Genomic DNA, 13,303 nt, shown 5'->3' with positions numbered 1-13,303 from the left:
CTAATGCTCGTCTTTTATCTTAAACAATTTGCTTTTGTATATTTTGAGGTTTCTGCATTTAAACAATTCAATGTTTCGCATAAAGTTGTCTTTTTTATTTATCTTTTTTTCATTTGCTTTTTTTTTTTTCCTGTTTTTCATCCTGGTCTATTTCCCAAGGGAGAAAATCCTTTTGAAGAGGATGCAGGAGAAGAAAGTGATGCAGCATCAAGTGAGGACGAATTCACCAACGATGCCAACTTCAATGAGTCTGACACCAGCTCCATCAAGTCCCGATCGGGCAGCACTGTGAAACCGGAAATATTAGATGGTGCACGTCGTCTGCCGAATAGCGGTAAACTAACTTCTGTACCACTGTTAGGTGACGCACAAAATAAGGGCGACGGAACTAGCAAGGATGTAAAAAGCGAGGCCATAGGTACTGATGCCGTCACAATGGAGACCGAGGAGGCAAAAACGGTTTCTGATGTGGAAGGAAAGGAACCCTTTTCTTTGACAAACGAGAAAGATCTGAAAAGCCAGGAAGGGGAGTTTGAGGGAAAGGTAAACGAGTCGGATCCGTGTTGCGAGGTCAAAGTACTGTGTGAGGAAACCCAACCTAATGGTTCAAATAAAACTGAGTCGGTTATGGACGAAGGTATTGGCGAACAAAATTCCAATGTGCAGCTACAGGATGCCGGTGCTTCCGCACGCCATGCAGCTGAGTCTCCAGGAAAGGATTTGCAATCACCAGTGAAAGAGGATAGTGTAGAATTGAAGTGTGTGGCCACAGACACTCCAAAATCGGTTCGCTCCACCCGGGTCTGCCCCAAATCCTCGGGTAGCACAGGTCGAAAAGGATTATCGGCGTGCACCAGCAATAAACGAACTAAATAGTCCAATAATGCTGCCTCACGACACACTGATGATGGCTGCCAAATAACGAGGGTGATGTCCTGAAGTTGAGGACTTTGCCTCTTTCTTCAACAAGCTCAGAATAGTTTTGTCATTTTCCTTTTTTTGTTGTTCTTCATTAATGTTTCTATTTTTAGAAGACGCTGCTCTCCTGATGTGCGTGTTTTTCCATTCTCTCTTTATTAATGAATGTGTTGTGTTCACCTATATCGTGTGGAATTTGTGTTGCATAATTTGTACCATTAAATGTTTGTAAAGAAACTCTTGCGTCGGTTAAAATCGATCACCTCAGTGCCGTTAGTGTATGCTATGATTGCGAATGACTAATGTCGCTAGGGGGCGATGACGCGCCATAGTTTTACGTAGCATTTCAGCTGAAGGCACTTGTTATGAATTGATGGTTTCATTAATGTGTATCTTGGTCCCCTTCACCTTCTCCCCAAAGACGTACCACAAAAGCTAGCCAATTGTGGATACCCGTATTCTTGGAGAATTTCCCATGTGCCATATTATGTCAAAAATATTCAGTGGACATCGCTTTTGGGGGGAAAGGAAGCATTGCATGTAATTGCTGGACCACTTTGAACCATGTAAACGCTGCAAAAGGATTTTTATTGTTTGTTCATGGTGCCGGCAATAGCTCACCTACTCTTCACGAATGACACAGTGGGATCTTTAACGACCACCAGCTAACGCCGGCAGACGGGGCGCCAGATCGGAGGACAGCACACACGATGAATGACCCTGTCCGTTTGGGATGACAGTTTATAGCTGGGGCCAGGTTACACTACTTGTTGTGTTGACGTGTGGTTTCTCTATGCGTAGAAGCTGCAGCACTGTATGCTCCAATTACCCATTTACCAGGTATTAAATGTGAATGGCCTTGAAATATTATGGGTGACCAACCAATTTTTTGTTTTGTATAGAGTCGAGGATCATGAAGAGCTAGAACACCGAACACAAAAAGGAACAGTAGAGGAGGTGCATATGCCAGCAGCAGGGAAGAAAATAGATGGAGATGGACAAACTGATGTGCATAACGATGAGAGGTAGGGGAGAGCGTAAGGGGTGGACAAAATAGATAAAAAAGCAAAATTTGGCAGTGCTGGGGGTCGGGTGCTTTAACCAGCGTAAAAAAGATCGTGGCTTTTGATGGAGGGTTGAGATGGTAGTGAACAATTTTTTTTGGAAGACTGGAGGGAAGAATGAGATTGAAGAGAATGAAGGAAGTTTATTCCACAGGTGAAGAAAAAAGGAACGAATGAGTGGAGGTGGGCAGTGATCCTGAATTTTTGCAGTTTCAGCAGAAGAGTTGCTGGTGGATCGTGTGTACCTGGGGAGAGGTGGAGGGACAAAGCATGGAGAGGGTGGAAGATGACAGTGACCACCAACCTGTCTGCGATGCGAAAGTGATAAGCCCATCGACTCGGCTTCTTCACGGCAAATTCAAAAAATCTTAAAGGCCTTGGTTTCCACAACGTCGAGATGAGCAACATGTCAGGTATGGGAGCCAGCCCACAGAGAGCTGTACTCCATCAAGTTGGAGGATGCCAAGTCAGCAACTGGCTTATGACGACAACTTTGAAATGTGGTTTGCCCAAGAAGGATCATGGCTGAGAGTGGAGCCCTAAGAGATTGAGTGACTGAATTTCTTCCTAGAGGGTTGTTCAGAAAGTGGATGGAAGGGTTTGCCAAGTTCTTTTTGAAGAGAGGTTGAGTGTATGGGATTTTTTCAGGATTGAAAGACATATTCAAGTGTTTGAGCAGCTTGTAATTTTTGTCAAGGTCTGAAGAAAGGTATACAGGTTGCGGCCTGCTTTTCTGAAAGATGAGGGATGTCTGCAGATAGTGGGTTCATTAGCAAATGCATGTCAAAGGTAGAGGGTTCGGAGAGCAGGGCAGGATGCCAGACTATTGAAAGCCTCAGATATGTCCAGAGAGATGGCCCTGATCTCATGTCTGACATTCAGCGTCTCCATCCACTGTTTGGAGAGTGGAAGCAGCATGTCCATGATGGAGTGACCTGATCTGAAACCAAATTTATGATCTGAGATTAGGCTGTTGGAGAAAAGGTATGATTTCATATCAACTGCGATAATGGATTCCATGACTTTGCTGATGATTGGAAGTAAGCTAATTGGTCTGTAGTTGAGGGGATCAGTTTGTGTACCTTTTTAATGTAATGCTGTGATGTTTGCTGATTTCCATTCAGATGGAAGATGACCTATGGTAAATGACAGGGTAAAAAGAGCAGAGAGGATGTGCATGAGCAGCAGAGCAGGTTTTTAAGACACGTGAGCTGATGCCGTCTGGTCCAGTTGCAGAATCACTCGAGGGTTGCCAGAAACTTCTCCACCTTCTCAGGCATAAAATACAGAGTCCAGGAGCAGTTGGGTGTGAAAGGGAAGAGTGGGTACCAAGTAAGGGATTAGGAACAACATTTGGAAGCAAACAGTTGAGGCATTTGGCCTTCTCATGAATGGAGTTGGCTGTGGTGGCTTTTAAAGAGAGGGAGTGGATTATTGAAGAGGACCATACACCGGGCATGGATTTAACAAGGCATCACCAGGTTTTAGAGGGAAACAAGTTTGAAAGTTCAATCTTGAGGATGGAGAGATGTTGTCCTCTTCGAGTGGCCACACTTGTTGTGGGCTTTGTGGAAACTAGGGCATGCCCGTACTATATATATATCTAAAATTATATCCCCCCCCCCCCTCTATTTACATGAAATGGTTTGGTCCATTCGCAAAGCCAAAGCGAACGGCTTGCGAGTACGGTAGAACCCCCCCCCCATCTATTTACATGAAATGGTTTGGTCCATTCGCAAAGCCAAAGCGAACGGCGAACGGCTAAATCGCCATAGCTCGGTAGCTCGCTGCTCTCTGATTGGTCGAATCGTTTTTTGGACATAGCTCGGTAACTACTTGTCCGATTAATATGAAACCTTGAAAAGGCACATCCTCGGGTCCCCAGCAATATACCTGGCAAGTTTCAAGTATATCGGACCGGTAGTTGTCGAGAAACAGCGGTCGCATACACACAGAGATTACTGGAATTATAGATAGATAAATGCCTGTTGTTCGGTACTGATTCACCTGAGATGAAGACCCATGATTTTACAATTGAGGACATATGGGGTAAGGGGCAACTGTCGTATTTGTTTTTACAAAACGGTACATTTGTTTTACATGAGCCACACTCTTCCTTTATAACTCCACAAATCCCTCATCCCTAAACTTACCAATTTCACATATCCTTCCTATTCGAATTTTGCTTTCTCCTCTTCAGCATAACATCAAAATGTTCCCCTAACCCTCCACAATCGTGTGAGGATGTTTCCAAAAATTGTCATGTTTGGGACAGTAATGTTTGACTCTTTCAAGCTGTTTACATGAAAACTATCACCTGAAAGGAAAGCATCACCCAACAGAAACCATTCAAACCTGATGAATGTCAGTGATTGGTAGAATGTGCTGTACACTTTATTGTTTAACACTGCTCATTGTTGCCATTTCAATTCGACCGATTTATTCAACCTATCGTATATCCTTGCTCTTTGGCCTCTTAAGGTTCGAGTATTTTGTGCTCAACGTAAACATAGTTTGGTAAAATAGCGGTAGTACAGTCTGGAGATCTCAAATACGTATTTTGCCAAAAGTTGTAAATCGGAGGCACAAAAGCAGTACGAAGTCTTCTTAGGGAGGGAGCTCCACTTGTTTTCTTAAGAATTTAATTTCGATGATTCTCCGATGTCCCTGTGTTGTGTGGAGGATACCCTCATTTTGATGGCTCGCCAACCAACATCCATGTGTCGTGTGGAGGATACCCTCATTTTGATGGCTCGCCAACCAACATCCATGTGTCGTGTGGAGGATACCCTCATTTTGATGGCTCGCCAACCAACATCCATGTGTCGTGTGGAGGATACCCTCATTTTGATGGCTCGCCAACCAACATCCATGTGTCGTGTGGAGGATACCCTCATTTTCATGGCTCGCCAACCAACATCCATGTGTCGTGTGGAGGAGACCCTCATTTTGATGGCTCTCCAACCAACATCCATGTGTCGTGTGGAGGATACCTTCATTTTGATGGCTCGCCAACCAACATCCATGTGTCGTGTGGAGGATACCTTCATTTTGATGGCTCGCCAACCAACATCCATGTGTCGTGTGGAGGATACCTTCATTTTGATGGCTCGCCAACCAACATCCATGTGTCGTGTGGAGGAGACCCTCATTTTGATGGCTCGCCAACCAACATCCATGTGTCGTGTGGAGGATACCTTCATTTTGATGGCTCGCCAACCAACATCCATGTGTCGTGTGGAGGAGACCCTCATTTTGATGGCTCGCCAACCAACATCCATGTGTCGTGTGGAGGATACCTTCATTTTGATGGCTCGCCAACCAACATCCATGTGTCGTGTGGAGGATACCTTCATTTTGATGGCTCGCCAACCAACATCTATGTGTCGTGTGGAGGATACCTTCATTTTGATGGCTCGCCAACCAACATCCATGTGTCGTGTGGAGGATACCTTCATTTTGATGGCTCGCCAACCAACATCCAAGTGTCGTGTGGAGGATACTTTCATTTTGATGGCTCACCAACCAACATCCGTGTGTCGTGTAGAGGATACCCTCATTTTGATGGCTCTCCAACCAACATCCGTGTGTCTGGAGAATACCCTTTTTGATGGCTCTCCAATGTCCCTTTTTTTGGAGGATGATGGTATTTTGATGGTTCACCGACATCCGTTTGCCGTGTGGAGGACGTGTTGGGCCACAATTGGAGACGTACTCGGATGATGGATATTCCGTGCCAGCAGCACCTGTAGTCAGCGCTCAAGCGGCACCAATTCTGTATTTCCATCTTTCGGCGAGCAAGTGCACCTCCCGCATCACACTTATTTTTTGGATGTTACTATTTCCTTCATTTGAACTTGCGTTACTCACTGCTGCATTCGTTTTTCCAGTCGTCGATGCAAGAAAACTCACGATGCCGCCGAACCGTTTTCGGGAGCCATTGTCACGGCCTCATGTAAGAGCCTTTTACTCTGCCCCACACGCTTTCTCACAGCAGCACCACTTCGGACCGTGTGATGGATCCACGAAGAAATGAGCAGTTGCCCATTGGAAGCGTGCATCGCCTTTGCTGTCTTGCCTGGAGTGCAGGAAACACCGATTCTAAATTGAAACCTGGTTTGTCATACCTTGTGCAAATCAAGGTGCAGTACAGTATGTCGAGAGCATCTTTGAATTGTCAGTGAGTCGGAAGCTGCTTTCCTCGTGCTCTGGTCTTGGTCTTCACCTTGTTGATGGCAGTGGGGAAGGTGTGGTGGTACTTTGTTTCAGGAGTTGAAGTACGATGTCTGCATGGAGTACAGATGATCTATGGGGTTTCCCGTTCGAGTCTGCAGTCGACTCACTGTTGCTGGTCCAACGATGCAGCTCTCCTGACCTGCGATATAATCACAATTCAACATTGGTGTTTATTACTAGTCCATCAGTGTGATATAATCACAATTCAACATTGGTGTTTATTACTAGTCTGTCAGTGCGATGTAATCACAATTCAACATTGGTGTTTATTACTAATCCATCAGTGTGATATAATCACAATTCAACAGTGTTTATTACTGGTCCGTCAGTGTGATATAATCACAATTCAACATAGGTGTTTATTACTAGTCCGTCAGTGTGGTATAATCACAATTCAACATTGGTGTTTATTACTAGTCCGTCAGTGTGATATAATCACAATTCAACATTGGTGTTTATTACTAGTCCGTCAGTGTGATATAATCACAATTCAACATTGGTGTTTATTACTAGTCCGTCAGTGTGATATAATCACAATTCAACATTGGTGTTTATTACTAGTCCGTCAGTGTGGTATAATCACAATTCAACATTGGTGTTTATTACTAGTCCGTCAGTGTGATATAATCACAATTCAACATTGGTGTTGATTACTAGTCCGTCAGTGTGATATAATCACAATTCAACATTGGTGTTTTTGCTAGTCCGTCAATATGATATAATCACAATTCAACATTGGTGTTTATTACTAGTCCGTCAGTGTGGTATAATCACAATTCAACATTGGTGTTTATTACTAGTCTGTCAGTGTAATACAATCACAATTCAACATTGGTGTTTATTACTAGTCCGTCAGTGTGATATAATCACAATTCAACATTGGTGTTTATTACTAATCTGTAGGTGTAATACCATCACAATTCAACATTGGTGTTTATTACTAGTCCGTCAGTGTGATATAATCACAATTCAACATTAGTGTTTATTACTAGTCCATCAGTGTGATACAATGACATTCAACATTGGTGTTTATTACTCGTCCGTCAGTGTGATGTAATCACAATTCAACATTGGTGTTTATTACTAATCCATCAGTGTGATATAATCACAATTCAACATTAGTGTTTATTACTGGTCCGTCAGTGTGGTATAATCACAATTCAACATTGGTGTTTATTACTAGTCCGTCAGTGTGATATAATCACAATTCAACATTGGTGTTTATTACTAGTCCGTCAGTGTGATATAATCACAATTCAACATTGGTGTTTATTACTAGTCCGTCAGTGTGATATAATCACAATTCAACATTGGTGTTTATTACTAGTCCGTCAGTGTGATACAATGACATTCAACATTGGTGTTTATTACTCGTCCGTCAGTGTGATATAATCACAATTCAACATTGGTGTTTATTACTAGTCCGTCAGTATGATATAATCACAATTCAACATTGGTGTTTATTACTAGTCCGTCAGTATGATATAATCACAATTCAACATTGGTGCTTATTACTAGTCCGTCAGTATGATATAATCACAATTCAACATTGGTGTTTATTACTAGTCCGTCAGTATGATATAATCACAATTCAACATTGGTGCTTATTACTAGTCCGTCAGTGCGATGTAATCACAATTCAACATTGGTGTTTATTACTAGTCCGTCAATATGATATAATCACAATTCAACATTGGTGTTTATTACTAGTCCGTCAGTATGATATAATCACAATACAACAATGGTGTTTATTACTAGTCCGTCAGTGTGATATAATCACAATTCAAAATTGGTGTTTATTACTAGTCCGTCAGTATGATATAATCACAATTCAACATTGGTGTTTATTACTAGTCCGTCAGTATGATATAATCACAATACAACAATGGTGTTTATTACTAGTCCGTCAGTGTGATATAATCACAATTCAACATTGGTGTTTATTACTAGTCCGTCAGTATGATATAATCACAATTCAAAATTGGTGTTTATTACTAGTCCGTCAGTATGATATAATCACAATTCAACATTGGTGTTTATTACTAGTCCGTCAGTGTGATATAATCACAATTCAACATTGGTGTTTATTACGAGTCCGTCATTGTGATATAATCACAATTCAACATTGGTGTTTATTACTAGTCCATCAGTGTGATATAATCACAATTCAACATTGGTGTTTATTACTAGTCCGTCAGTGTGATATAATCACAATTCAACATTGGTGTTTATTACTAGTCCGTCAGTATGATATAATCACAATTCAACATTGGTGTTTATTACTAGTCCGTCAGTATGATATTGTTGCGGATATGGGATTTGCATCCATCCATATCCGCTTGTAAATATTCCCCTATTTCCTCAATACTTCCCAACTATCCCCAATCCCCCATTCCCTAGTCCCATTTTCTGTAAACAACACTGTAGACCCGACCTCCCCCTATTTCCCCCATTAAATGTCGTGCCCAGGTACACCGCATCTCACGTAAGACAACTATAGGACATCTTGCTAGTTATTCTTAGTCTATGTCAGTTAAGGACTCGTTTCCATTAATTCTGACCCTTCGTTGCACCAGAATGTGATTGTATGGCACCGTTAGGAAGTTTAGGACCTCCCAATACCTCCCCGCAGCTCTTCCTCACAGTTCAACAACAACAACAACAACAACGAGCGCAGGAAGTGCGCGTCCTCACTCCGGCTTGGTTGGTAGGGGGTGTTGGGAGGGCACCAGGCCTTCCCAACGAGCCGCCATCAAACATGTGCTCGACGGGGTTACCAAATAGGGGCTCCCTGTCAGCTCCTCGTCAAGGGCGGAGCCCGGTAACCCCCGCACCCAATGGAAGCGGCGAACCGGCCCCAGTGGGGCGGAACCAACCAGCCGAGGGCATGTCACTCCCGGCTGAGCATGCGCAGTGATGGGGAGGTGACGAGAGATGCGCGCTGAGCTTGAAGAAAGAAAGACGTCCCCTCCGAGCGCTGTGACACCTCCCCGCATCTTCTGGACCGTGCTTTATCCTGTCCCCGAGCCAAGGTGCACCTTGTGCTATCGACCTACCTGTCCCTTCCTGCCATCAATCCCTGTGTAAGTCTGCCTTGTTCCGTTTGTCTGTGGTCTGTCTGGGCTAAGATAAGACAGTAATTAAGTGCCCATCTCTTCTGTGTCTTTACCTCACTGCCTTGTAATCTACCCCTTTTCTCCACCACTGTAATTATACCCTCCTCCGGAGGTCTTGAGAACTGTACCCCTTGCGTCGTTTCCTCTTTCCCAGTCGTCGTGTCCTTTCTCTCATTGATTTGGCATAGCGCGATTTGGCCAACGTCTGGGTGAATCAGGTGAGTTGGGGAAGAATCGGGGGAACTGTTCGGTCGCGGTAATACCAACCGCTCGGTAAATAACATCTTTAACCGCGTCCGCAACAATTGGTAGTCAGGAGTTGGGATTCGAACCTGGGACTAAATTTATTTAGCCCAAATTTTGGACACCAATTGTGTTATTACCGCAACAATTGGTGTCTGGGAGTGAGATACGGACCCGAAGCGCGCTTAACGCACTCAAAATTACAAGTCACCGAAATTTGATTTTGTTTTACAAAAGAAAACCCGAATTTTGAAAGTCGTGCTATGGGAGATCAAGACGGCTGGGTTCCGGTAGAGGAGAGTGAGGCAGGGTCGATCCAGGACCAAATTGAGGGACATGAGAGCGAAGCAGTGAGGGCGGCAGGTTCGCAAAATGGTGTCTTCGCGCACGAGGTTACGGGCGCGCAAAATGGCGCGTCACAGATGGCTACGGCGACCGCGCCCGCGACCGTAGCAGCGCCGCTGGTGGATTTGAACCTTTTTTTTTATACAAATGAAGGCCCTTATGGCCCAGAATAGCGAACAATTGGAACAAAGAATGGGCAAGCAATTAAGGGAGGACATGGGGGCCAATAGCCAACGGTTAGAACAAAGGATGGGGTCCAATAGCGAGAAATTGAGGGAGGACATGGGGTCCAATAGCGAGAAATTGAGGGAGGACATGGGGGCCCAGATCGGAGGGTTAGGGAGTAGAATAGAGGGATTAGGAAACAAATTTGAGGGACTAGACAACAAATTTGAGGGATTAGACAATAGATTAGGGGAAATCCAGGAGGGGTTAACGGGGGTAGAAAACAGAATGGCCGCTCAAGAGAATCAAATGGAAGGGATGAAAAAGGGGTTAGAGGGGTTAGAAAACAGTATGGAAGGCAAATTGAGGGACATGAGGGACCAAGCGGAAAGGGAAGTTAAACAAATGGGGCAGCAGATAGAGGGGGTCAGAATGGGGGTAGAAACTAAATTGGATGCTCACAGGGAGGAAATGGAGCAGATGAGGGTGGCATCTGGGCAGGAGATGCAAGTGATGGGAGAGGAGATCAGAAGAGGTGTGAGTGAGGAGGTCGGAGGAGTGCGCGAGGAGGTGAGGCACTGTAAGGAGCGCATGGAGAAGGAGGTGAGAAAGGGGACTGTAAAATTGCAAGGTGGTATAGAGGAGTTGACGCTGGGAGTAGACCAGCTGACAGTGGGACAAAAGGAGTTGGGGGACCAGGTAAAGAAGAACACAGCGGTAATAGAGGGTTTAAAATCAACACAGAAGGAGATGAAAAAGGACGTAGGGGTAATTAAAAAAGAGTGTCAGACGGTACATGAGGACCTGACGAGGAAAATGAACAAGGTGGTAGAGGTGATGGAGGTTAAAGAGCGGGAGGTGCGGGAGCACATAGAAAAAAATAAGGTGGAGTTAGAGGAAGAACTTAAGGGGGCGCATGAGGAGATGAAGGAGGTGAAGCAGAAATTAGAAGAAGTGGAAGAAGGGGTGAGCGAAATTAAGAAGCGACGGAGAGAGGATAAGAAAGAGATAAAAGAGGAAGTAAAAGAATTGGTCCAAAGTCTGTGTTCGGATCGTGATGATGTGCTCATTAACCGGATGAGGGATTCGCAGGTGATGGAGGAGAAGCGAAGAGAAAGAGGACCCGGTGTAAGTGGTGACCAATATGGTCGTGCGTATGATGCGCCAGGTGATTTAATAAGCTTGGGGGTCGAGATGGACCCGGATGTTCGTGAGAGGCCAAGAGAGGTGTATGGCTGGTCTGGAGTGTATGGAACGAGGGTGCGAGCGAGAGGGTCCGGTGATGGGAGAGGTGCGAGGTGTGAGTGAGCAGGGTTGTGGTGGTATGGAATGGGTAGCGGGTTGCGGAAGCATGACCCATGCATCGACACCAACAGGGGTAGTTTTTAGAGGGACAGGGGAGGCACGGGAGCCCCTTGGGGGTAATGTACTGTGGGGGCCCGGCCGGTTCGGCCCCGCGCTGACCCCGCAAGGGGCGACGCACGGGGTCCGGCAGGCGGGCAACGACTCACATACGAGGTGGTCCCACAAGGTCCCACTCGCGCCGTATGACGGTGGGTAAGGGTGGCATCCCTGCCACCCTTCCCATGATTGGGGGCAAATGCGCTATAGTTTATGGGGTGGCTATGACAACCGAGCCAGGGAGGGCTTGGTTATATATTGTTGCGGACGCGGTTAAAGATGTTATTTTACCGAGTGGTTGGTATTACCGCAACCGAACAGTTATTCCCTGATTAGAACCCGATTCCACCCAAACGTTGGCCGGATCGCACCGCGGCTGCTCAATGAGGGAAAAGACTAAAACGACGAATGCAAAGAGGAAGACGAAGGCAAAGAAAGGTTTGGAAATACTACTAAATTTATTTACTATTTACACACATAAGCAAAAAGAAAGCAGTCACGTTTATTTACAGCACATAAGACGCAGGTGACACAGTGAAAATACTAGCTTACCTACAGTCGTAATTAACCCAGGACAGAACAAACAAAAGACAGACTCACGCGGGGAATGATGACAGGAATCGCAGGAGGTGGATGGCTGGAGGTGAACGCTTGGTGGAGCCAACGCGGAGCTTGGTGGAGCCAACGCGGAGCTTGGTGGAGGTGAACGCTTGGTGGAGCCAACGCGGAGCTTGGTGGGGGGTTGGTGTGACGGGTTCTCTCTCCTTCCCTCACAAGCTTCAGGACTCTTTCTCTCTCTTCCTTAGTCCCACCCAGTCCAACAACTTCCTCTCTTGCTTAGTCCAACTCAAGGCCTTTCTGTCTTCTGATCTCCTCCCTCCTCGACTCTCTCCGGGGGCCTCTGCCTCGGGTTATATAAGCCCCACCCTTGACCCTTTGCGAACCTCCCCAAAACGTTCTCTCTCCGCCCTCTAAAGCCAACCCCTCGTTCTGGGTTGGTCGGCAAGGGCTGGTTCATTCCTCCCCTCTATGACGAGGTGGGGACCCGCCTTTCTTCCCCAACCCTGCCTCGTGGTCAATGGCGGATGAAGGAAAAACCGCCCAAAATGCAGTTGGCAATTGACGAAAAGGGGGAATGGAGGTTTTGGGAATGGGAATGAAGGGAATCTATCTCTTTCACTTGGTGCAATGGAGTACTTCTATTAATGGGAGACACAGCCTTACCCTAAAACACAGAATAAGATATAACTATCGAACAGGGGTATTCTATGATTGGCTGACGTGTATGCTTGTGGACTAATTATGGGACGCCCTTTTGACCTTTACACAGCTCCGGAGGCAGGAGGCGCAGAATAACCAATAATAATAATATTAAAGCACACAATCAAAAAAAAACAGTCCTCATATCCGCAACAATATGATAGGGACTAGAGGTGACTATAGGTGACAAGATTTAAGTAAGAGACTTGGTACCTGTAGTGGGGACGTAGTAGCTTAGTGTTTGATAATGACGTGGGAGCGCTGAGTGTAAGGGAAGACGGAGGAGCGCGAGTTTAGAAGGGAGTAGACAGAGCAGATGATGCAGTGTGAATGGAAGTGCTGGTGAGCAGCTTCAAATGAGGCATCGGTGAGGCAATGCTCCGAGGTGTGTGTGAGTGTACAAGTGATGAATGAGAGAGCATTGCGGATGAGTGTCATGGTGAGTAGTGAGTTGTGGATCAGCGCAAATGCGCTTGGGGGAGAGAAGGGTGCAGGCGGCACCAAGTATGAGAGCACAGGTGTGCAAGTACAGGTGTGTGGAATATCTGGAGTATT

General features: G+C 45.4%; 2 protein-coding genes across 3 annotated transcripts in view; one reads left to right on the top strand and one right to left on the bottom strand.

The window, feature by feature from the left end:
• The window catches only part of LOC137422857 (uncharacterized), a 68,727-nt gene extending 67,572 nt beyond the window's left edge, over positions 1–1,155 (top strand). For both annotated transcript variants that reach the window (XM_068109442.1, XM_068109443.2), the window contains one exon: positions 160–1,155. In XM_068109442.1, the coding sequence (XP_067965543.1) occupies positions 160–876 (717 nt within the window). In that variant the 3' untranslated portion in view covers positions 877–1,155. The remainder of the gene's footprint in view (positions 1–159) is intronic.
• Positions 1,156–4,360: 3,205 nt separating this feature from the next.
• The window catches only part of LOC137423882 (LIM homeobox transcription factor 1-beta), a 433,294-nt gene continuing 424,351 nt past the window's right edge, over positions 4,361–13,303 (bottom strand). The window contains exon 8 of the mRNA XM_068111433.2: positions 4,361–6,357. Coding sequence (XP_067967534.1) covers positions 6,248–6,357 — 110 coding nt within the window. The 3' untranslated portion in view covers positions 4,361–6,247. The remainder of the gene's footprint in view (positions 6,358–13,303) is intronic.

The sequence above is a fragment of the Myxine glutinosa genome, chromosome 3, assembly GCF_964187855.1.
Source record: "Myxine glutinosa chromosome 3, kmMyxGlut1.1, whole genome shotgun sequence".
Lineage (NCBI taxonomy): Eukaryota > Metazoa > Chordata > Myxini > Myxiniformes > Myxinidae > Myxine > Myxine glutinosa.
The sequence above is the reverse complement of the archived record's forward strand: the minus strand, read 5'-3'. Positions and strand labels throughout refer to the sequence as shown.